General features: G+C 45.8%; 1 protein-coding gene and 1 long non-coding RNA gene across 7 annotated transcripts in view; one reads left to right on the top strand and one right to left on the bottom strand.

Moving 5' to 3' along the window:
- Window positions 1-24,170, bottom strand: part of BRD3 (bromodomain containing 3) — a 34,360-nt gene extending 10,190 nt beyond the window's left edge. Inside the window, exons 1-6 of one of the 6 annotated variants that reach the window (XM_042878733.1) lie at window positions 18,424-18,562; window positions 10,564-10,868; window positions 5,131-5,447; window positions 2,928-3,065; window positions 1,853-2,000; window positions 1,035-1,249 (exon numbers count right to left, since the gene is read on the bottom strand). In XM_042878733.1, the coding sequence (XP_042734667.1) occupies window positions 1,035-1,249; window positions 1,853-2,000; window positions 2,928-3,065; window positions 5,131-5,331 (702 nt within the window). In that variant the 5' untranslated portion in view covers window positions 5,332-5,447; window positions 10,564-10,868; window positions 18,424-18,562. Of the gene's footprint in view, window positions 1-1,034; window positions 1,250-1,852; window positions 2,001-2,927; window positions 3,066-5,130; window positions 5,448-5,680; window positions 5,951-10,563; window positions 10,869-18,423; window positions 18,563-20,575; window positions 20,729-24,152 lie in introns of those variants that run through there. The other 5 variants (XM_042878735.1, XM_042878732.1, XM_042878731.1 and 2 more) reach the window with 5 other exon arrangements.
- LOC122184115 lies at window positions 21,556-22,943 on the top strand. Its single transcript, XR_006180485.1, has 3 exons — window positions 21,556-21,674; window positions 22,151-22,244; window positions 22,802-22,943. It is a non-coding gene; the product is annotated as an uncharacterized LOC122184115 (long non-coding RNA).
- Window positions 24,171-24,850: the final 680 nt, after the last annotated feature.

Below are 24,850 nucleotides of genomic sequence, written 5' to 3'. Positions count from 1 at the left end.
AAAGGAAGGAAAAATAAAATAAAATAAAATGGTCCCCAAGGAAATCTAAGGCAAGTCTTAAGTAAATCCCAAGCAGGATTATCTTTGCAGTACATATTTGCATATTTTTGCTTTTGGGTTCATCCTTGAATTCTGAAACTAAAGTGATTCTCAGAAGCAAATGATTTGGTCAGACATTGCATTATGAAACAGGCTCCTGAGGAGGACAGCTGTGAGATCAGATTTACAACATCCTTAAGTAATTCCCAGCCTGTTGGGTGAAACAGGGAAAACAAATTCTGTGGCTCCACTGGCCCATGCAACCTTAAATCAAGAATGCTGATGCTTCTGCACTTAAATTCTTATTGTAGAGAACAAAAAAATGTTATCTAATGTACATTTTTATCTCTTTTTAAAGCAGTATACAGCTTGCTAGGAAAACTGCAATTATTTAAAGCAACATTTTCACTTACACGTAAATTAACATAGCAAAACACCATTGACGCCTCCCAGAAGGTTACTCAGTAAGGAAGACAAAATTAATGTACCCAAAACCTGCAGGCAACACCAATCTCCTCCAGCTGGAGTGGCAGGCTTGTCTTGAACTGGTTTACAGCAGAGAGAAACACTCCTGTGCTGGAGTGTGCAAATCTTAAAGGAACAGTCCCAGGAAAAATCAGAGATTCAGTTGGAGGGAAAAGATGCTTTGGGTAACATAGATCAAAATGGGAGAAATCTCCAATAGCCTTCTGATTCATGAAGCATCCGCCCTGGCTAAGGCTATGGTCAGATAAGAGCTTGTAATTGAGTTGGAGCAATTACAGTCAACACCACCTGAGTTGGGCTGTGGTAAAACTGGCAAAACTTTGCCCAACCCACTCAAACCCAACAGCAAGCACTCGTCTGAGCACATCCCAAAGGGACAACGATGGCCAGAGAAGCAAGGAGTCGAACGCCAAGAGAAATACTGCACGTAACCAGCAACGAGGGGATGAAATTAAAGCACTGCTTAGCAATATTGCTTTGTGAAGAGGAAGAGGCCAAGTTCTGTTTACCTTGACTACCGGCGGCGTAGGAGGAACCACGGGCATTATTGGAGCAGCAGGAGGAGGGGGAGCAGCGGCAGGTGGGGCAGTGACAGGTGGGACATTAGCAGTGATGGTTGGCACAGGGGTGGCAGCGATGACGGGCGTCTGAGACACGGCTGGAGGGACGCTCTGGAATGGGGCCGGCGGGGAGACAGAAGACACGGCCACTGCTTGCTGTGCTCCTTTCAAAGGACAAAGTGAAAACACATTGTGATGTACCGACGGTTACAAGTGCTGACAAGACATGGGGAGCAAAGTGACAGTGGTGCTGCTGTACCGGGCAGTCAGGGGCTTGGCAAAATTGGTCCCCAATTCATGGCCACAGGAAGAGCACACAGGACACAGAGTGAGATTTGCCTGGTGCTGTTACTCAGGGTCCAACAAGAACTGGAGAATCAATTACTTGACCTGAGTCTTCCTACCATGAGCTTGAGGCCAGCCCAGTGCAAGCAAAACACACCACACCTGCACACGTCTACCTCCCTCAGCTCTCTGTGCCTTGGTTTCTTCTTTGCATACAGAAAGCAACAGCACTGCCCTTCCCCACTGATGTGCTGTGCAGATGGATACATCACAGATATTCATATGACAGAGTGGCAGTAAGACAGACAAGGCCTGAAACACTGGGTGAACATTATCTAAATATCTCTCACTCCACTGCTCCGTTAGACTGCACAGTTCCTTTCCCAGCCTTCTCACCATCTGCAAAATCACACAGCTTGGAACATGGGTCAGGCCTTAGCAACAGGCTTGTAACATTTACTGACACCAGATCAGGGAAATACCTGCACTCTGTGAGCCCACCGATGGTTTACGACCTTTGCCTTTAGGAACTGGGGGTAATAATTCGACTTCCTCCTGAGGCATCTGAGCAACCTTCTGCAGAAATATCTTCTCAAGGGCTTGGGCCATAAGGACGATGTCATCTGTGGGCTGCAGGAAGAAGACAAGCCTGAGCTGTGTCATCCACACATCAGAAGGTACAAGATCACACTTTGAAATCCCCAATGATGCTGCCCTTCAAATAAGTGATGGTGCCCAATTCCCTGATAATAAACAGATTAGCTCTTTTCTCTCCTTGCATGCAACTCTCCTGCTCTTCTAATCTAGTGCAGAATGTAATAATCACAGCCTTTAAACATTTCATCCAGAGAATATCGGGCTTCTGCTGGAAGTCCTGATAACTAGCATCAGTGTGGAAGCAGAAAACTGGAACAGATGAGCCATCCTCCCTGCGTGCCAACAGGTCCCAGAGAAAAGTGTAAACATATAGCCTGTGGTTCAAACTAATTAACTTGTTTACTTTAACTTGCTTTCCAACATGGGTCAACGATGACAAGCCATTGCAACAAAGAATACCAGCTTTTAACAACCTAACAAAGTAGCAAATAAGACAAATCCAAAACATTAATAGGCAATTCAAAGATGTATAAGTATGAATGAGATACAGCACAGGACACAGTTATGCAGCTTACTGAACTGCTCTCTCTTACTAAGTCACAACTAGTGCAACACAGCATTAACAGCCCACAAAACACCTGCAGAGTATTACACAAACTTCAGCTCATCCTGAAGAGCTCCTAAATGAAAATGAATCAAAACTTGCTATGCAACTCCAAAACAGAAATGTGCCTTATAATTATATGCATATTTGCCATTTTAACTACTGCAAGGGAAGAAAGACATGGCAGAAAGACAGCTCTGTGCATTTCAAGTGATGCAGTTCGAACTGGTGGCATCTTGAATCCTTGCAAGGAGGGCCTGTAGCACAGAGGAGATGCCCTGTTTAAAACTTGTGCTGTAACAACTTGCTTTTTTCCTAGGCAGTGCCCCAGCCAGGTGCTTGTCTAGGCTTTTTACCTTGTTATAAATATAACAATTTGTAAACATGGTGTTGAAATCCTGCATACATTCACTGGCACTCCAGTAATAGTTATGTTCCAGGCGTTTCTTGATAGTCCCCATGTCCATGGGGTTTTTTATTATTTTGTGATAATCCTGTTGGAGAAACAGGAAAGATGTTACATCTCCTGACACGAGAAAAAAAGTGCACCCACATCTCACTCCCAGCTTTCTCCTCACACCCCCTCCAAAACACACATCCCCATTTTTTCCTTTTTGCAAATACCATTTTTACTTCTGTTTTCTAATTCATAGCTTATCATCATTATGAACTTAATTACAAAGCATCAGAACCCCCTCTATAACAGCCAGCTTTTCCCAGCTCCCCCAGTACACACTCTAGCACACATACAAATGCCTACTGGGACATGACCAGCTTTGTATAAGGACAGCTGGACAGGGAAGGCAGTAACAGCAGAATGTGGAAGAAAACACGCTTTCTGAGCAGCTCTCCCTTAAGCAGTTTGCAGCCTCAGTACCCCTTAGTGAGGCTGTGGATGGTGCTCCAGATGATGAAGGCTGGCACACTTCACAGCCAGCTAACACCGCAGTGATGCGATTCACTCTCACATCAGACCAGAAGCCGGGGTAACAGGGATAGCACTAACTTTGGCTGGCCGTTCAGTTGAACTGAGGACTGGCAGCAATTTGGGAAACAGCATTTCTGCCTGCCTTACTGTAAGACTGTCTTTAGACACTCAGCACTTACAGAAGTTTATCAGTGGCAGCGCTGGCCAAGACTGCGCTACGACTTCCAGCGACTCTCTTGAAATGGTCTCCAAAGGATTCCATGCGTTAACCTAGTTTCTCTCTGGGCTGGACTCAAGCATTTGTAGAGGCTGTGATTAGTCTGGAGACACTCTAGGCACGCGAGGTTACATGCTGTAATTTTCTCATTCCGAAGTGAGGCAGCAGTGCCTCTCACTGCATGTGAGCACGAAGCCACACGCAGCCCCTGGCCGCTCTCAGGTGCAACCTGAGAAACCACTTTTTTTTTTTTTCCAGGACAGAAAAGGCAATCCTGCTGGTTACTGGACTTGTGCAGATCTGATTTAGACCACATGTGAAAAACAATCATTCTTCCAACTGACTCCTCCTTCAAATTCTCTGGTAACCTGCCCTAAAACCACTTCAAAACGCATCGCTGAGAAACAAAATCCACAAAAAGGTGACACAAAAGAGCAAAGACTGAGTGGAATCTTCTGCACGTGTTAAGTGTTTCACTCTTTTGCCTCGCACTTTAAATAGCACCCATCAACAAGATTACCGAGTTCAGAAGACTCCTGACCCAGTCCATAAAATTAGGTCATAACCTGAGGTAACTAAAGCTCTGCACATCTCACATCCCAGAGCCTCGCTCCTTCAATCCTACATGCAATCCTCCTGTTCAAAGCAGTCAGAATAGATTTGCAGTGGCCCGCCTGGAGGGATGGACAGCAGGGCAGATGGGGGGCACTGTGTTTAATATGACAGGTGGGTAGGGGCTTGCCTCCACTGCTGAGATATTTACATCCACAGGACCACTTTGAAGAAGTAAATGTTAAGTGGTTCTGTTCACTGGAAGAAAGCGTATCAGAAAACTTTGTTCACTCATGAATAAGCTGGCTGCCTTGTACTCTCTGTTCTGACAGAGACAGGATATACATAATTAAGCCCAGAAGGCAAATAGATAAATGCAACTGGTCTGTTATTTGTGCCTCCAGTACGGCATTTGAAACTATTTTGCTCCAAAGTATTAGCATCTCCCTCAACACCGAAGTCACCAGCAAACTGAGGAAGGTCCAGATGAAGCACCAACGACACTGAGTCCAGTCAAACGCACCACAGAGCACAGGCTTCCAGTCTATCACTCAGATTGGACAGAAGTGGGACAAGATGTGAGAAGATGTAAGTGCAGGTAAGCCACAGATGAAGCACTATGCTTCAGTTACTCTAAGGCAGCTTGCCTGTGCGTTGTTCTCCTCCTCTACGAAGTGAAGGAGTGATTTTCTCCTCCAGAGACCTGCACCTCTCCAGCTCTGAAAAGCAATCTTTAAGTTGGGTGAGTCTGAGAATATTCAAGGTAATCACCAAAAGCAACCTGAACCAATGATCAGAAAACCAATCTAACTCTAACACAGCTTTCCAAGAACACAACACAGAGAACATGACAGATACGTACCGGTAAATTCAATTTAATTGCATCAACAGGTTGGTAGAAAGGCCAAGCAAACTGATGTTTCCATAAGGTCTTTACAACAACATTTTGCATATACTGCAATTGGTTGGTCTTCCGGCCAGGCTTATTAGGATTAGTGACCTCTGGAGGTGGTGGATTCACAGGGCCCTGAGGAGCCTGAATTGCTGAAGTGACTGTCGACATCTTCCTGCTCGTGCTCTCACTCGCTGTCACAGCAGCAGCAACTGGGAGATCCTCCTTCTTCCTTTATGCTCCCTGAATGGGACTGACATCCCATTTCCAGGGTCCAACCATGCAACCTAAAGCGAACGAGGGGAAGAGGACAACATTTTAAGTGTTGATATTCATTTGAAGTAGGCATATCCAAACACTACCAATAGTAGAAATGCCTCAACTCAGGCCATTTACCCTATCTGCCTCATCTTCCATAACAAACTTTGTTACTTTGATGACGAACATAGCTCAAGACACGAGAGAGAGCGGGAACAGCAATTCCCAAATTCAAAGCCTGCACAAAGTCAGTGAGCTTTACCTAGTTCAGAGGGCATCTTTGTGCAGGAACACAGGGTAGAACACAGCTGGGATGTAATGCAGACACTCCCACAAATGTGCTGACTCAAGCTAGTAAATCCATAGCAGGCAGCTCTGGGTAAACACAGCCGTGCCTCCTCTAGACCCGTGCTGCTGGCACTGAGCCTGCTTGCACATCCCCATGCTGGTGCAATGGCGAGTCTGACATCTCAGAATCAAGAGCTGGCAGCTCCAGCTGTCAGAGGATCCCCTTCAAGAGAAGAGAATGGGCCTGCAAAGAGTGCTAGGATCAGCTGCAAATGAAAGGAGTCACCAGAAACATCCTAACTGGAAGCTATCTGCACGCTGAATAGCAAATGTCTTAACTACGCCTATTACTGCAGCCCCTTGCCTGGGCCCCAGTTTTATATGGAAATCTCAAGATATAGGCTCAGTGTAAATCATTTGTGTTATACTTACACTGCTCCCCATGGCTTGGCTAAAAGACCAGAGTCATGAGCACTCAAGGAGACGTATGAAAAATGGAAGAATAAACATATTGCATTACGTTGCTCTATTTTTTCCCTAGCAAACTCCAGGGGAAAAACAAACGGTCGGTCTAGTATCACTGCCTCTTGTATAGCATATGGTAAACAGCTCTGCTGTGTCATCTTCCATAAACATTCGATATTTCAATTCACATCAGAACTGCAGCTACCCTTCTTCTGGCAAACAGACCACAGCCACTTTCTAGAGGCAAATTATGTGAAATATGCTCAGAAAACCACAGATATACTCTCACTGACATATGCTTCCTTCTCACACAGAGATGTGAACTGAGATGGGAACTGCAGTGATACAGAAGGAAGGAGAACACGCCAAGACATCCTAGAAAAATAACTCTTCCTTAATAGAATCCTAATCATCTCTGCTAAATATCTGGGCTAAATATAGAACACCACCTTACCCTTTGAGTCACTGATTAGATGACAGCAAGGAGTAAACAGGTACCTAATTTAGGGGAATCTTACAAAAATAGATGTGTGCAAACAAATAGACCTGCAACAGAGAGGGATATTGAGGTGCCCATCTTTCCAGGCTCGTCCAAGCAGCAGAGCTATCTGCACTCAGGTACCCAACAGCTCTGTAACCAGGAGAGCACTCTGGAACCTGGCAGCTCTGTGACACAGGGACTGCTTCTCTGGGTGCCCAGCAGCTGCAGGCACCCTTTTAACCCTCGCTCCATCAGATTCCTCACTGTTTGCAGGGGAAGCTGCCCTGATGTCAGATTCCTTTTTAGTTTCAACATAGCACTTAAAGAAGCAAAAAAAAAAAAAAAGCAGGATTAGGAGAAATCTGAAGTGCAAATGCTTTGGAAATATCCCACTTCCTAACAGAGTGCATGACAGTGAATTCAGATAGGCAATGGCTTTCCACGAGACATCTCCTAGCTGTCAGGTCTCAGTTATTAAATGAGGAAAGGCACAACCTGCCCATCTTCTCATTCAAATCATCCACTTTAAATAGATTCACTCATTAAAAACAAAATAAGGAAACAAATGAATTTTCTACCATTACAGGTAGAATTAAAAACAAACAGCTCTGGTCTAAGCACTCCAGCATCTTTATACTCTGCGTTAGCATCAATAGTGATTTAAACTCCAAGAGAGCACAGTTAGGAACCAATGCAGCAGTGCACAAAGTACTGCACAGACCTGGAAAGAGGACTGCCAAAACCACTCTCTGCACAGCCATCTTCCAGTGAGGGTCTAAGGTCGGGCTTTTTAGCCCTGGAGTAATAACTGAAGTTTAAATTAAGTTAATTTAATTAACTTACCTCGTTCTACAGACCTTTAGTGTTCACGTGACAGAAGCTGTCCCTGACTTTTCTGGCTGCACAACTACACCTTTAATATTACAGATTTGAAGTACAACCTCTTGCTATCACAAATAGAAGAGCATACACTGCTTTAACATTGTGTATTTCCCCTTATTCCTATCCATCTGAGTTAGAGATGATAATTAAAAGCTAAACTCAAACCCTCCAACAAACACTGCTTCTCTGGAGTTCACAAGCCTGTCCTTTTCTGCTAAGCTGCAATCCCGAAGCTGCCAGGTTTAGCTCGTCCTTCAGCCAAACCAGCCATCAGAAAGCGCAGCTAGGTTGGAAGGTTGGTTTTCTGTTTGTTTTTAAACTTTTATTTCGTTGAGTTGCTTGCATTGGTCAGTCAGTGCAGAGACAGCTGGCATGACAAAAACAAAACCAAACACAACAATAATTCCCTGTCCTAGTAGGATAACGTTTTGCTCAGCTGATGCAGCCCACAGGCTGTCTGCAGTGGTGGAGACTATTTTAAAAGAAGCCATAAAGCCCCATGAAATGCACGCTGTGCCAGTAAGCCTGCTGCTTCAGCTAACGGTTCTGCCACTTCCTTTGGCAATGCAGAACATTTAATGGATGGCTCATTCCCTCGCTGCTGTTCCTGCAGCACAGGGGACTATTTGTTTTGATTGCAAAATTAGAAGGTAGCGAGCTTTGTGTTATCGTGCGAGCCTGACAACTCTTTATGTCATATAATGTTTCTGCACAGTTACTTGGACACTGACCAAAACCTGGAGTGATTCCAGCCCAGCCAGAAGCAGTGACAAATCTCCCCACCAGGGAAAATTATCAAGTTGAAGAGATGTTCCTTGACCTCATCTTTATCTACACACCACTATTTACATTTTGGTGGCACAGAGGCCGTGCAGATCAGGGCCCTCGGCACCCTGCAGACACGCAGTGAGACCCTGCTCCTACCTCGAGGAGCTGCTGCTCTCTGCACGCTGCAGCGATGAGGGCTGCAGCACAGCCCCAAAGCACAGGTTGCAGCCGCTCAGAGAAACATCATCAGTGTGGAAGGTAGAAGTAGAGGCTTTCTGCAGGCAGGAGGGAGGCAGGATCACGATCAAGCAGCCGGCAGTGGGAGCAGGCACTGCTCTCTGCAGCTCCAAGCATTGCTCCCCACCCAGGCTCTGTGCAGCAACCAGAGCAGATGCTTGCTCCCTTTCCCCAGGCAGCAGCAATAGCTGAAAAGTTGGTCAGATTTGCCACCATATGCTATCCTCTATCTCAGAGAAGCAGCAGGCACATGCTCGTGTTGCCCAGGCTTTCTTCCAGCCGTGGGAGAGCTTTAGCACACTCCTACTACTTCTGAGGTGCAGAAATTAGAAATTAGTGTTCTGGGAAAGATTGCCAGCAGATCAGATTCCCACAAACACAAGTTCCAAGACAGACACATACACAGGGATTTGGTAATAAAACATGTAACAGGCAGTGAGCAGAACTGCCTTTCCGGCCTTTCCTGAGTTGCCTAATTAAAAAGATTCCTTTTCTTGCTGCCACTGTGATTACATATACATTACTCAGTGCATGAGCCGCTTTAGCAGGGAGATGTTGGATGGCAGAGAACTGAAAGTACAGAGCATTAAATTTTAACAGCAGCCAGACAAAGTTTAGAAGAGGCAGCATGTGAATTTGGTTTGCTTGAGAGCCCAGAAATCACACGGGGGTAAATGAAACACCATCCAAAAACTGGGAACTGATGGTAATCATGTTCCTACCCAGAAGTCTCTTTTTCCTTTTTAAAGGTAGTAAATTCCACTATCTTTAAAATAAATGATCTCAAGAAAGGAAATGCAGGTACAGAGGCTTACTGGGTCGACTCCAAGCCTTACTATTACTACACAGTCCAAAGAGTCCCTAGAGCAACCAAGTTTCAGATCCAGGCAGCTTTGTAGTCCCAGGACTGATTTTCATTGGTTTTGAAGACAATTATATCACCACTCATTGTAGTACATAAACTGTATGGCCCCAAAAGTCTACCTGTCAAAACAGATCAGACTGTGAAGTCATCCGCAGCCATTTCATGTCTATGGCTTTAGAAAGCAGGAATACACCACCACTCCTTCAGGCTGCCCAAAAGAAAACAGAGCTGGCGCATGCCCTCTTCTTCCTCCCACTCTGCTTTCCTTCACAGCCCTGTCTAGGAATCGAGCTTCAGGCAGCTTTCACTGCCTACTAACTCCATGTCAGCAGGGATGTTCTCTTTGAAAGCAAAGGGAGCTGCAATCCTAGACCAAGACTTGAGGGCAGACAAGCTGCTTTATCAGCCAGCGCTTCCTTGGCAGACACATGGTTGCTGCACACAGCTTGCCACCCCCTCAGGACTGGGGATGAAGCATTTGCACCTGGCCTCAATGCAGGAAATGGGAATTTGGCTGGAGTGCTCCTATAGCATACTGCAGCTACCCAGCTGCCCCTGTTATCTCCTATATTGTTAACTCCACATATCAAAGATCGGGGGGGTTTTTTGTATACCATTTTGAGCACAGCCCCAGTCAAATCCTGAGACTGAGATGGAACTGCACTCTTAACTTACCTCTGTATGAGGGAGGGAGAAAGAGCAGCAGATTAATTCAGTTCCTTAGTTTTTGACTTGGTTAGTTTAATGCTCATCAGATTATACAGGCGGATTTCCTACCCTTGGTCTCTCCTTGGCTGTTATAGGAGCAGGTGCTTCCTCAGCCAGAAGCCTGTCCATTCCTAACCAGTAGATAAGAGTTAGCCAGAGGTGTAACTGGCAGTTTCAAGGGCTTTCAGCTCCAATACACACTCAGCACACCCCACAAACAAGGTTGCTTTAAGATAGCTTACATCACGCTTGAAAATCAGGGAAACCCAAGAGTTCCTTTATCCTGACTGAGAACCTACTGTGGTCTACAAGCACTTTGCTGGATACCCCAAATAAAACGATGGCCTTTCTGATAATTACAGGCTGAAGCATTTCTCTCCACTGAGCTGCTAACGACACAGAAAGCACCTTCTAATTGAGTCTGAGGAAGAATTAGATACATGTCACATACCTTCAACACAAACCAGTAGGGCTCAACTTCCTTCTAAAGGCTGCAGTTTCAACTGCAGAGTGGTGTTTCACAGTATAACAAGTTTCTTCTCATAGCTCTGAATTTGCTTTTGAAAAGAGCTTAGACAACCTGCTTCTGCAATGGATTAGGTGTGGTTCATCTTGCTTTGGAGCAGGTAAGGGCAGCATGACCTTTGGACATTTCTTCCGCTATTTCTTGTGGTTCCCCAAAAACAGAGAGACGAATTTCAATTCAGCCACAGGTCAGTTTTGCAGATGTCGAGTCATGCAGTTTTGCTAACAAGGCTACAGTGGGAGACAAAGTGTCAGACAGTTCAAAGAGTTTACTCAGTATTGGGCATTCGAGCGGGGGATTTCACCCAGTTTGAGATCTCACTCTGCAGGGAAATTCCTGAAAACAAGCAAACAGCACTTGCAAAAATGTTGTAGGGGTTTGTAGGGGTTACTGCAGTCCTCCAAAAGCCTATGTGCACTACAAGTCCTGCAGCCTTGGACACCAGGCAAAAACCACGTGCTGGCACACAGCCACATACCATGCAAGCTCCCAGCACATTAGCAGCAGGATGGAGAGGGTCCCGGGGGAGGCTGAAAGCACACTGGAAGCATGGTATAAACAACAACACAGACAGCAAACATCTCAGCATCTCCGTGGATTCAGTAACCGCTTCAAGTCTCATCCTGCACAGCACTAAGCAAATCTCCCCTTTACTAAGCTGCATGGTTTCTGTGGTTCCACACCACTCTGCAGATGGGTTTTGCAGATTTATCACCTAGAAGAGATAACTAATCGGCCCATCAAAATAAACTGCTAAGGAAGGTTTGGGCAAAGACACAAACTCAGGCTATGCACAGTTTTGGGTCCCTCTCCCTTGAGCTGTCCGTTAGGAAGAGATGCAATGACAGAGAAGGCTAAGCACTATCTGGAGTTGGAAAGTCTGTTCAGAAAGAGATATATTGGTGGGCACTCCCACTGTCAGGGTAGACAGTTAATCTAGACAACACTGCCCAGACCTGAAGATACATCTTCATTACAGGACGGCAGCAGAACAATTCCCACTGTACAACCATAAGGTGTACAATGTTTGGTGTCTCTCATCGTAATTCCTAACACACCACCCTAAGAAGCAGAATCCCAGTGAAGGGAAGGAAGTAATCCCCATGTTCACACAAATACCGAGTTCAGAAACATCGCTGATGTAGTCAGAAGATTGCAGACTTGGTCACAACTTCTGAGCACTGGACTGCAAATTCAGAAGCAGCACAAAAACTGTTTGCTGCATCCTTCTCTTGATGTTCCAGATATGTATTACCACTTTAAACTTCGCAGATGGACAGAATCTACTGTTCTACCTCTATTCATGTTTGCTTTTGCATTTAATTGAATCAATCAGAACTACAAATCCACTCGCTCGCTTGGGTTTGAACTGCAGTCACCCACTATTAACAGCCCTTCACACCAGTATTCCCAGCTGCCTCGCAAGTGTCACAAATTGGCAAGACACAGTGGTCAAAGGGAAAAGAATCACGGTGCAGGTCAGCATCAGCCTCCTTCCCCATCTGCACCACATCCATTCCCTTCAAAGTTCCGTCTCCTAACTCCTCCTGCTCATCCATTACTCTACAGCCAAACTTCTCCAAAGAGTGATTTATCCTATGGATGAGACTACTGCAGATTCATCCTGTGACTCCAGAAGTAAGCCATGCCAATTTCAGGTTGGTGAACCATTTTTCCAGCCGTATTATTTAAAAAATAACAACACTCTGTCACCAATCCAAGCTTCAAATGATACAGACATAATAGAAACAGATGTACGCCCATTAAAGCTTAACATGGCAACACCCACAAAGGCTTCAGAACTCTTAACAGGATTACAGTGTGTGCACACTCACGCAGGATCCTCTTTTTCCGCTTTTTAAAGGATGAGATCTGCAGTTAAACAGTTGTGTTCTGAGAAGGACTCTGCCCTTGCCCCTTTTTAACCAGCACGTGGTGCTCTGCGTACCTTGGGTATGAAAGCAAAAACTTATTTGTTCAGTTTGACTCAGCACACTGTGAATCGAATATACAAAACCTTTCCACAACAGGCTGTGTCACAATTGCTTCTTTTTCTGCTCTTTCCATTTCCAAAGACAGATTATTGGACACAAAACACATCTTAAAGGGGGGAAAAAAAGCGAGAGTGAATCCTTCCCCCTTGGCAGAGTATCTCAGAGTTTCTGCTATACCTGCAAACAATTACAAAAAAGAAGCTAGAAATCAGGATGTTGATATTCAAGCTCAGTCCTTGACTCCCCATTCTGTGGGTTTTTCAGTTCCCCACATGAAAATTAGGATACAAATACTTCCCCTATCATTCACTAACAAAGCCATTAGTCTCTTCATATAGCCCATAGAACATCAGTTCTTAATGCTGCATGACAACACACCAGCATCACCAACACCACTTACAAGTGTTACAGATGTTATCCTCAGGGTTACCTCCAAGCCAACACTGTCAGAGAAGGCAGACTTCAACAAACAGACACAGATTGGTACACTAACTCATTACAAGCATTTCACAGTACACAGCATAACTATCTAAGAGATTCACTAGAGAAAAATACCTTCTTTCATCAGCAGACCTCTCTATAGTACACACTATACATCATTGCAGCCTTCTATGCATTTTTTAAAACTCATTTTTATACTGTATTTAGAGCAGGTTTGTTTTAGGATGTAAAACATTGAAAGTGGAGTAAGCACGGATCAGCTGCTGCTGGTTTCAAATGTGCTCTGAGTTGTGAACCACAACTTTCCCAAGCAGATGAGGTCTATCTAAAGCAGTATACGACACTCAAGTGGCTTTGAGGGGATGGACAACGAAGTGAAAGGGATGGAATTACTATGACATAAAATTACTACTTGTTAGCTGAGCCACAGTAATGTTACACTTGGTAATGGGGCAGAGCAAGTACACCCACCCACCAAGTTAATTACTGCAGGTTGACAGATGAGCAGTAATGTATCACACTGCTGCAGCCCTCCTATTTATGACCACTGTTCATCCCTACCAACGTTCCCCTAGACAGGTTGCATCAACTTAGCTTTATCTGTTTCCATACTGATTTAAGCACCTCGTCCTAACAAACGCATTGTCCCAGGATAAGGCAGTATTAACTCAAAGTAAATACATGCAAACAAGTGCAAAAGAGTACAGGTGGTCTATTGCACGTGAAAGGTGCCTCACTGCTTTAGCTAAGGTTGGATAGATTGTAAATTTGCCCAACTATGCAAGGAAGCTGCAGGTCAGCTCGGGTGTGATCAGCTGTGCTAGCTAAGCTGCTGTCACTCCTCAAAAGGACATAAGGCAGTTCCAACTGCCTGCATTTATGCATCTCATTTAAACTCCCAAGCAGTCAGCAAAAAAGGGGGGGAAAATGTATTCTGAATTCTATTATCCCTGCCTATGCAGGGAGCTATGCAGCTAACCAGGAACAGGAAGGTGCCCCTCTGCCTGCCCCCAGGCAGAAGGATGCTCCCACTCTGCTCAATGGGGAAAGGAACACAGCTCTCTCCACTGACCACTCAGGGAGCTGTGCTCTTGGCACACTTGCTCACCTCTACTACAATTCACACAAGCACTCCAGCAAAAACCTGGGGGAGCAGACCCTCTTTCACACAGCAACTTGAAGAGCTGCACTTTGCAGCCGTTTCACAGATCGGAAGCAGAACTGCAAACACCCAAAGGCAAGGCTTTCCAGTAAGAAAGAGCTTTCTCTCTTATACCCACAAACAACTCTTCTGCCTATTGAATAAAACAAGTGTATTTTCAGCAGATCAGTTTCCATACTGCCCACTGTACAGCAGAGCCCCCAGACCAGCCTTGGTAAGGAAGATGTCTGCATTCCAAGTCCGCTATCAGCAAACCAGCACTATACTGCAAGCTTCCCACTTGCTTATTGACATCTGTTGGCCAGCGCAGTTCTAGAAAACAGATTTTTCTCTTGGCATGGTGACATTGGAGAGTTGTGAGGAAGTGTGATTCCCTCCAGGCACCTCCCATGGTGTTATACAAGGATAGCATAAAAAGACAAAGTTACACAAGGAAAAGCGTGCCTTTGTTCCAGCACTGCTGGGGTTTGGTTACAACAGGTCGAGTCAGTCACACAGAGTGCATCCTTGCTGGTGTGATGGTGTCAGGGAGCACTCTGCAAGGCTTATCAGAGCAGCTGCATCAGTGAAGTGCTGCGAGTTTAAACTTCAGAAGTAGAACGAGCTCTCAAAGCTAGGAAGGAAAACTGCGATGTGTCTCTGCCTCTTCTTCCTTGAGATGGGGAAAAAAAAAGATTTGAAGGAGAGACGAGCAAACAAGGTTATTTCCACACCAGACCTGCATCAGCTAGGACTGCATCTAAATCTCAACGTTTGAAGATAGATAAAGTCAGGAATCATTTCAGTCAGTTCATGCTGTTCCAGGTTGGTTCCCATTTCATAAAACTTTCACCTCTTTTGCTTTGTTCCACCTGTTGCAGTGCTGGTGGAGGGGAAAATGCCAAGTCCTGGTCTCAGCAAAGGATTCAGGCTCACAAACCTTCCTTTCTGCCCAGGTTATCGACGTTGCTGAAATACATCCAGCCAGGATGGTGTCTTCTTATCAGACTCAGGCTAGAAAGAGAATGAGGCCCAGCAAGGTGTGAAAGGAATCCAAAAAAAGCGAGTGTTTCTTCACTTGGTGCCTTATCAGCAAGACTGGGGGAAGGAACAAGAGCTGAGAGAAAAAGCAGCCTTAGCAGCACATTACAGTGAATTTCCATACTGTTCTCCAAAAGAATTTAAATCCTTTCCTTTTCATGTTGGCTTTAGCAGCAAGTGGGTTAAAGAGTACTTCCTCCCTTTCAATGCAGTGTTAGCGTGCCCCAAAGAAAGTTGCTCATCTCTGACAAGCGCTAATGACTGACAAAAACCCGGCAACATCACAGTAAGACACTGTGGAATGAAAAGCTTGAGATGCACACATCCTTCCAAAATGTCCTGACAGCTCACTGAGCAGCACAGCAAACAATGGCTCCTTCCTAATTCCCAGAACTCTATTGCTTGCAGTGGTGTTCTGGGCTATTACTGGAGAATAATGTGGTAATTTAAAAAAAAAAAGAAAAGGAAAAAAAACCAACAACCAGCAAAACCAACACAACAAAGCATGCAGTTCATGGTAATGATTGGGAAACTCACTGCAGATTAATGAATTTTGTAAATTAGCAAGAGAAAGAGCAACTGGGATTAAAAAGAAACAAACAGCAGTGCCGAGAGCCAAAATGCTCTTTGTTTAGGTAAGTGCAGCTCCGTCTATACTGAAATCACCTGATAGCTTACCAAAGTCGACAGAGTAATATATTTTGCCAAAGTAATTAAGCCTTTGAAACATGAGCCCCCACTACATCACTCAGCTGCTGCTGGGGAGAGGGATTTGACTTGGAGTTGTTTGTGCTGTCACTGAGCTCCCAGATTACTCCGGGGGGAAGGAGCAGGGCTCTGGGAAGCACAGCCTTGGAGCTGCAGGGCAGGCAGGCCAGGAGTGGGGCTGCAGACACCTCACTACTGCTCCCACTGGCATTAGGGGGCTGAGGGGTGACATCACAAGCAGATCCTAGCTCAGGAAGGCAGTATTTGGCTAGATTATTAATTGTGATTGAAGTCATTGCTCCTGATGTAATTACAGCAACCCAAGGAAACTCCAGTTACAAAGCCCACTGAAATGCACTGCACTTGCAGACACCAACCAAACCAGCATTTGCTGAAAGTGCTAAAGTGTCAAAATTATTGCCAGCAGCAATAGAGCTTAGTTTTTATTTATGATTAATGCAGCTGAGACACCAAAGTCAGTTTGGAGAACAAACCTCAGCTATTTCACACACATTCTACTTGTAGGTGCACTCTTAAACTCTGCAGGCATAGGTCATTGCAACGATCCTTCAGTGGGATAGCTTGAGCACCCAGTGCTGTGCAAATAGAGTTTAGAAGACAATATTGCAATCAAGCTGATGCTGAATGTTGAATAACACCATTAACCTCCATTCAACTGTTTTACCAAGCGTGGTCTCGAAGCACTAGTGTGTATTTTTAACCAGCAAGGAGTAAAGGGAAAGAAAATACAAGCTTAGCATTTTTCCTTCAGAAAAAGGAAAGCCGGGAGGCCAGAAGTTACACTGTTTCAGAAGAACTCCCTAAACTTCAGCTAACAAAACAGCAGCAGGCAGCACTCTGCATACAGCACACCCGAGCTGCTGGGAGCTGCAAGCAATACAGACCGTGGGTTGGTGCTTGTAGTGCAAGCAGACTGCAGCGGGGATTTCTTGTCCACCCCACGCTTCTCACTTTGCAGCACACGCAGCAGTCAGGGTCCTCTGTAACACCTCCACTTGAGCAAATGGGGGACGAGCTTTCGGTGTCAATCCCAAATCCCCGGTTTAGAGGTACCCCCTTAGCATACACACACACACTGAACACATTCAAAGCACTAACAAGCCTACAAAAACACACTTCTCTATTCCCAGCAAGCAACAGCAGGTGTGCACTGCTATTTGCATTACCCCCCCAACCTACTGTTTACCAACGTCGAGCAACTTACACACAGCATTTATACACATCGCAAGTATCAGTGAAGCCCATCTGTTTGCTTATCCGAAAAAGAAGTTTATTTCAGCAACTTCTGCTTTCTGCAGACACCCAAAGCTATCCCAGCGCACCCAGCGCCTGCTGGCACTCGGAGGGACCCTGCAGGGTTCAGCCTCACAGTTTAGAGACGCTCGGAGATCCGCGACCTGAACACTGCAGCTTTGTCTGAAAGTGAAACCAAGCAGCCTACAAACAACGCTCTATCAGCGGCGCCCAGAGAGGTGCAAAAGCTAACGAGTAGAAAAAAAAAAAAAAAAAAAAGGAAAAAAAAAGCACGGCCGGTTTGAAGTTTTGCATTTTATTCCAACCCGCGAGCCACGTCGCCGCGCACACCGCGGAAACACGCGAAGTTGAAGCAACAAACCCTCGCTCCCCGCGTGCAGCCCGAGTCCCGCGGATCGCCGCCGGCCGAACCCCGCACCGAGCGGCTCCGGGGCGCCGGGAAATGGCCGGGAGCTGCGGGCTGAGCCCCAAAGCCGCTCCGCCCGGCCGCCCCGAGCCCCAGCGCCTGTTCCCCACCCGTGTTGCTTCCCCCCCTCTTTCTCTCTTTTCTCCTCGTCTCTGCTTCCCCCTTTTTTTTTCCCCCCCTTTCTTATTTTCTAAGAGCGCCTACAGTCCCTTATTTTCCCTCGCTCCTAATTTTTTTTTTTCCCCTTTCAAAAGATGGCGGGCAGAGAGAGAGCGAGAGAGAGGGAAAGCGAGCGAGAGAGGGGGAAGAAGGAGGAGAAAAAAAAAAAAAAAAAAAGAGAGGAAAGAAAGAAAGAAAGAAATTTCCTCTGCGCGGGGCTCGGTGGGGCCGGGAACGGGTGCGCACCCGGCAGGGCGGCTTCGGGCTGGGCGAGGCGACAGGGGGAGCAGAAGGAGAAGAAGCGGCAGAAGAAGAAAAGGGTGGGCAGGAGCGGCGGGGCCGGGAGGAAATCAATGGGCAGGCTGTGCCCGGCCGCGCTTTGTTGCTTTGTCGCGGCGCACAAAGGCTGCGGAGAGCGGCGCGGGGCTCCGCACCGTGGAGGAGCGGAAGAAGAGGGAAGGGGAGGAAAAAGAAGAAGAAAATCAGCGTCGGCCTTTCCCAAGTGGGTTTTGCCTCCCCTCCCTTCTTTCCCGGCCCCCCTCCCTCCCGAAGCCGTGGCCCAATGCTAGCGACGCACCCCCGAGCATCTAACAAATAAAGGGAAAGATTAAATAGATTACTTTGCCCCGGCAGCTCCAGCAACGTTTGCCTTACAGTCCCTCCAGTTGCTCTTCTTTTTATCCTCGGCAAGGCAGCAGAATAGATGCGCTAAGGCGGCCGACGGCTCATGCGCCGGCCGCGGGGCCGTGTGGGGCCCGTAGTGCCGGGCCGGGCCGGGCGGGAGGCGGCGGCGGGGCCCGGACTACAGCTCCCAGGAGCCGCCGCGTCCCACCGAGCTCCGGCCGCGCTCCGCTCCCCGGCTGCTGTTCTGCTGCGGGCACGGCCGGGCTGCGCGCCGCGGAGCGCCCCGGGGAGCCGGAGGGCGACGGCAGGCGGCACCGCGTCCCTCCGCCCGCCTCGCGGTCCCCGCACGGTCGGTGGGAACTCCAGCCCTGCCCGCCGGCGGGAGCCGAGAGCTCGGAGGGAAGCGCTGCGCTTCGCTCGTGGGTTTTTTGTTGCTTTTTTTTTTTTCCTTTAAGCGCGGTTTGCATTGGGTAACGCGCGCTCGCTTTTATTACGCAACAACAAATACGAGCTGCGGTAAAAATAGAACGCGGGCAGAGCGAGCTGGAGTAGTAAGTCACCCAAACAAATGAGAAGCGAGGCTGGGGAAGACCTCCAACATCACCGCCCACCACCAGCGTTTCCCCGCTAAACCTTCCTACAACGTCCAAACGTTTCTTGAACACAAAGAAACACAAGAAAACCCCAAACCTGACGCAGCACGCGCTGCTGAGTGCATCCCACAGTGCTGTTTTGGTGATCGTAATCTAACGCACGCAATAAAAATAACACTAATTTCACAAACACGCTCCATAAAGAGCATCAAACATAAAAACAAACACTCCAAAATCAAAGACCAGCAGCCTATACCGCAAAGCAAACAAATGCAATGAGGGGAGAAAAAGAGTTTGAAGAAGAGACCACTGCAACCCGAAATATGATTCAATTGCTGCAGCACAGAAGGAAAAAGTGTTGGAAAGTAACTGAATCCAGGGGAAACATTGGAGTGCCAACATAAAATACAAAGTAGTGATGGGATTTCTCTGTGGACACATAATCCAGCAGGCTGCCACACAGCCAGCCATGAGGTGACGCCAATTAATAAAGCAGTTTATTGTAACCATCCGGTGGAGGCCCTTTCACTGGAAGGCTTCATTTCCAGAAGATCAGCTTTCAAAAGAATGAGACCAACAGAGCTGGGACTTCTCACACTGCCTGATAGCATCTGAAGATTGATTTTTGCACAGACAAGAGGACAGATGCTTTAGAAAATTCTGCTTAGCCAGATGTGTGGTTGCCTCAGGATGAAACCAAAGCTGTGCAGACGCTTTAACCAAACCCCAAAAGTTTGTGGGTTTTTTGCACTTCACTGTAAAGCTGGTGCGAATTCAGTAGGGATAGATGTGTCACAACCTCACCTCTCCCAGACATAACTACTCTTTAAGATAGGACTGGAAGCTGCATCTTCACAAACAGCCAAACTGCACATCAGGGCCACTTCCAACTGGCCTTTCTGACCTGCTCATCAGGTACCCAAAAGCTACTTGAGTGCCCTCCGCACCCAGAGCACACAGCCTCTGTGGGAGCACAGGCACGCAAACAGTAAGAAAGAGGTGCTTCCTGCAACTTCTTTATGCAAACCTCCACATGCTGCAAGCTGGTTTTCACTAAAGCTGCCCTGCGTGCGGTTGCCATACGTTCCATGCTGTCAGACTGAGTGAAAGAACCCACCTGAAATCACTTGAATTCCCCCCTGCCTGAGAGCACCTCAGGCACCTTGCATCAGGGATGTAAGGAAGGATCAGACTTTGAACACTTAGTTTTTCTCATTATCCTCCTATATTACTATTTCCCAAGCAAACCTAAAAGAATAAACATACATCAAAGCATTTGATTTCTGAAAAACATCAGGTCAGTTCTTCTGAATAAGATGCTCTGCTCCAACACATGCCTGTATGAATTTGTGACTGCCATAACTTGCAGAGGTACCAAATCATGAACAACACCAAAAACACCTAAAAGAAAATTGCTGCTGCTTGAAGATTAGGGGCCCAACAGGAGGGCTGTCCTGCTGATAAGAAGCAAAACTGCTTCTGGCAGATTGTGGCAAAAGCAGGCAAAGTATCTGCAGGTGGGCCAGTATCCACACACAGAAAGAACTGAACTCACCCAGGTGGTGAATGAGCTCTCTAGCTGCACAGCACTCCTCAGGAAGCAGCCCAGCTCCAAGAGATGCTCTCCCTTCAGTGCCTGGCCTTTAGATGAGCCCTTTATAGAGCTGGGTCCACCCCTTCTGGTCATGAGGGGAGCACAGGTGCAAACAATTTGCCTGTGTTCCATGGGCAGCCACAGCCCTTCAGCAGGTGCTCAATCACCAGTTCACCCTGACCTAACGGTTCATTCCCCTATAAGGGCCAAGGAAAAAAGCACAAATAGCAGGAACAACTGGGGAGGGTGGTCCTCTGCACAAGCAAGAGCCATTGATGAAACATTTGTTTGTTTTCCTCAGAACATAGAGAAATTCATGTTTGGCAATGCAGAACATAATAAAACAGCAAGCCAAGAACAGTTAAGTACATCTTATACTCCTTTAATTCGCATGGGGGGGTTATAATTTCATCCCAAATTATGTTCCTTATGTATAAAACTGAGCTGGAAGGCCAATTCGTGTCCCTGAGATTTCAGTTATCAGCTTTCAAACTGGAACATACGCATTGCTCACACACCTACCTGCAGGTCTGCAAACTGAAGCCCCAGTACAGTGACATTAGAATAACTAAGCACAGGTAAAAGCCAAAAGTAAGAGCATGCAGGGTGAGGAAGAGATAGCTGCAATCATTAAATTAGCTTCTGAACAGTCTTGCTATATATCACACTCAGGATCTAACACCCTGCCTATTCATTAATACCTTATTTTTAGCTTTTACTATAAAATGTAAGACTACAACAAGAGCTTTTCACCACTGCTGCCTCCTCCCTAAGCTCAAAGGAGCATCCTAAATGCACCCAAGGCCTTTTGATTAACCTCTGTGGTCTTTTAAGATGCACCTCCAGTCACCCAATTAGTACCTTGTTAACCAACACCTGCAGTGTATTTACTCCTTGATATTACACTGCTTTTAACCCTTATTGTGAAGATGTAAGTACATCCTTCTAGGCAGCTTTCTGTAAAGGGTTGGGTGAGAAAAACTTATTTATGCAAGAATAGAGCAATTTTCAGGGCTTATCAACACTGAGGCTATTTGCTTCTCTGCTTCCTCCACCACAGGTAGGTCTTGAGTGAATTGAAAATGAGGGTAGACAGAACAGAGAGCCACTTATCTCTGTGGGACTGTTAAGTTTTATGAGAACTGACCAAGCTCAGTACCTCATTGATTGCACTTACCAGTATTTAATAGTCAAGGACTGCTGAGAGCACTAATTTTCCTGACAGTTGCTATAGGCACTAATCGTAAGCTGCTGATTCTTTAGCTCACCATTCAGTGCTTGTTGCAGCACCAAAACTGCAGTTTCCTATAGTATGGGAGCTCTTTGTTAGTATTTGTACCTGGAAACCACACAAGGATCACAGGTGGAGAAAGCTGCTGAAGTGGTTTGAATACCTTATCAGCAATATATTCTCTCCTCCATTTTTGGACTCATCCTTCAGCATTTTGTATACCCACATACATGTGAAAGGCTGATGTGAGCTTCATGTGCTTTAAGGCTGGAAAATTGGCCTTACTGACCATTTTGTCACCACAGGCTCCAAGAGACTTCATCTATCAGCAGACTTGGGGTAAATCCTATTACCAGGAGCTGCTATTGTCAGAGTGGATGTCATTATACATTACAAAAAGTGAGTTTATTCTATTACAGTCATGTTTGAAACAATAGTGTTCAAATAGAGTATTGCATAAGAGTGTACAATAAGTGGCTGCAATTAAGTGAAACTCCAGTTGTCCCAGTGGAAGACAGAAGGGTGTTGAACATAAGGGAATAAATGCTCTTATTGCAAAAGAGAGTCATCTTCACTCGTGATTTTCTTTACCATAGTGGCAGAATTTCCTTGTTTGAGTAAGCATTATTCAGTAAGGTAAGGATGACAGGTCTAGGGTAGAGGTTTGAAATCATAATTACAGTTTGTTCTTCTTACTACCTTTCATCTGTGGAATTCACAACAATGCAGTAATCCTCCTAACAGCTTTTGTAGGTAAGGAAATATTATGAGCCCTGTTTTTCAGCTGATGAAGCTGAGAGAGAATATGATGATGCAGAAAATAATGGGCAGAACTACAACTTGGACTGACTGCACTCTTCTGACTCATTTTATGTAGTTCTGAGAACTTGGTCACAGAGAGAATGGGCATGAAAAGCCCATCAAATATTCTGTCTGAGTTCAGTTTCTTTTATCAGGACGTAGCAGGAGGCATTACCTGGAGGAGCCATCGTATTTTTATATGTGTGGAAAGAAGCAGAGCAACTGTGGGAGAAAGGGACACGACCAAAGGAATTTGGGAAGTGAAGAGAAACTGCCAGGACAACATGGCTAAGTAGCTTTGGCCACAGTAAATAAATTTATTTGGAAATTAGCTGCATTTAAATGGTTTTATCACATGGTCAGTGTGATGTAGAAACCTAGACCTGCTGTTAACACAGTGGTTTGCACAGGTAAGCAAGCTTGTGAATAGTGTGTGCTACTGAGTAGGCAGTTTAAACTGATAGATACCAGAACACACTAGATTTCAGCTGGCTAAAGCTTTCATGTATTTCTGTGTATTTTCTTACTTTTTATTCTTCCCTCTAAAGGCTGGAAAAATGATAAAGAGAAGCTCTACCTCAAAAAGGTCATTTCTAAATGACAACAAATTAAATAAAGACGCATTTTACTAAAACTGGAGATATACTAAAATAGGGACATGAGCTAATTGTATCAAAACATCCAGTATTGTAGTTGCACCAGCCAAGAACAAAGTCCCTGATTCACAGAAATGCTGAGAACCTGCTGCTCCAGTTGAAGAGGCTGGGAGAGGCAGGCTGTCATCACGTCTGGCAGTCAGACCATGTGTGATTCAGTGTGAGGCCCTCAAATCTGCAGCCTTCATCTATTACCTTGGCTGTAACTTGGTTAAATCTGCATTGGATGTTATGCTATAGCACACTGCTGGACTCTAATCTTGCACAAAGTCCTAGCTTCTCCCACAAAAACATAGACTGCTTCTCCACAGGTCGTTCCTAACATGGAGCACTACGAACTCAGTGTTCAATGATCTTACTTTAAAATAAGTTCTTCAACATTCATTGGGATTTTGTGCTAAGTGTTGGTGCACATCCTGCCCAAGGCAGAATGAATTGAATCCTAGCTGCCTTCTGCTGGGGTGAGTATCCCTAGTTTTAAATGAACAAACGTTGGCAGTGATGCAAGTAAGGTTCATATTGTAGTGGGGGAGCTAGAAATATCAGCTTGGAAAAGGTTCAGTGTTTGGGTTTAAATCCCAGAAGAAACATATGAATGTGATGTATTTTTTGATTTCAGCATATTAGCAACAGCACAGGAACAGCTATATGTCAGGGATCAGCTGCTCTTTTAAAAGTCTAAAAGAAGCAGCAGATCTCTCACAAGTTCTTGCTCCCTCTGTTTCTTGAACAGTGTGTAACACGCAGTATGCCTGTTCTGTGCTCCATTTGCTGGGTGGCTCAAGTAAATAAAAAGTCCTAACAGAAGTTGCTAATTGTGCCAAAACATAAACATGGGCTTATTACTCACCATTGCAAAAGTAAGAATGTGCTTGTTTGCAGTAATCTAAAGATCCAACATGTGAAATTAGCAGGAGCTTTTCTGCAAACATTAATGTCCCTTGGATCAAATTTGCAGGATTGGATCGGTTCTTGTCTCAGTGGAACCTGTGACAGAATTGTATACATTAGTCATAGCAACATCCACGGCCTTGGATCTGTTCCTGACATTCTTAAAGACATCCAGAGGGCTCACATCAGCACTGAAAGCAGTCACTTCCCTATCATCCGAGACACTCATGGACTTCCCTTCCCTTCCCTTCCCTTCCCTTCCCTTCCCTTCCCTTCCCTTTTCAACATTATGGGAAGCTTTTCTCCCCCCCCAGAAGCCTCACAGACAGGTGTCTTTTCCAGTATACTTGGCAGATCACCAAGTTCAGGCTATTTGGAACCAAATGGAATGAAAGACTTTGTGAAAGAGAAGCCTGCCAAGGCCCAGTCTTTCACAGAGAGGGAATTTGGACAGAGATCACATCCTGCTGATCCCAGCTGTGGCAGCATGGCCTGCAGAGCAAGAAGGACCCTCACAGATGACTCATAACCCACAAGTTAAATTTCATCCCAAGGCGACGGGCTGTCCATGCAGATTCCCTGGTGCTCACATTATGTAGTCCCAATGAAATGTCTTTGCATGCTGAGCTGCCTTTTTTTTTTTTGGTCACAAAACCC

Source organism: Lagopus leucura, unplaced genomic scaffold (genome assembly GCF_019238085.1).
Source record: "Lagopus leucura isolate 7727_CA_CO unplaced genomic scaffold, USGS_WTPT01 Super-Scaffold_100022, whole genome shotgun sequence".
Taxonomy (NCBI): Eukaryota; Metazoa; Chordata; class Aves; order Galliformes; family Phasianidae; genus Lagopus; species Lagopus leucura.
Note: the sequence above shows the minus strand (reverse complement) of the source record. Positions and strands in the feature narration are given on the sequence as shown.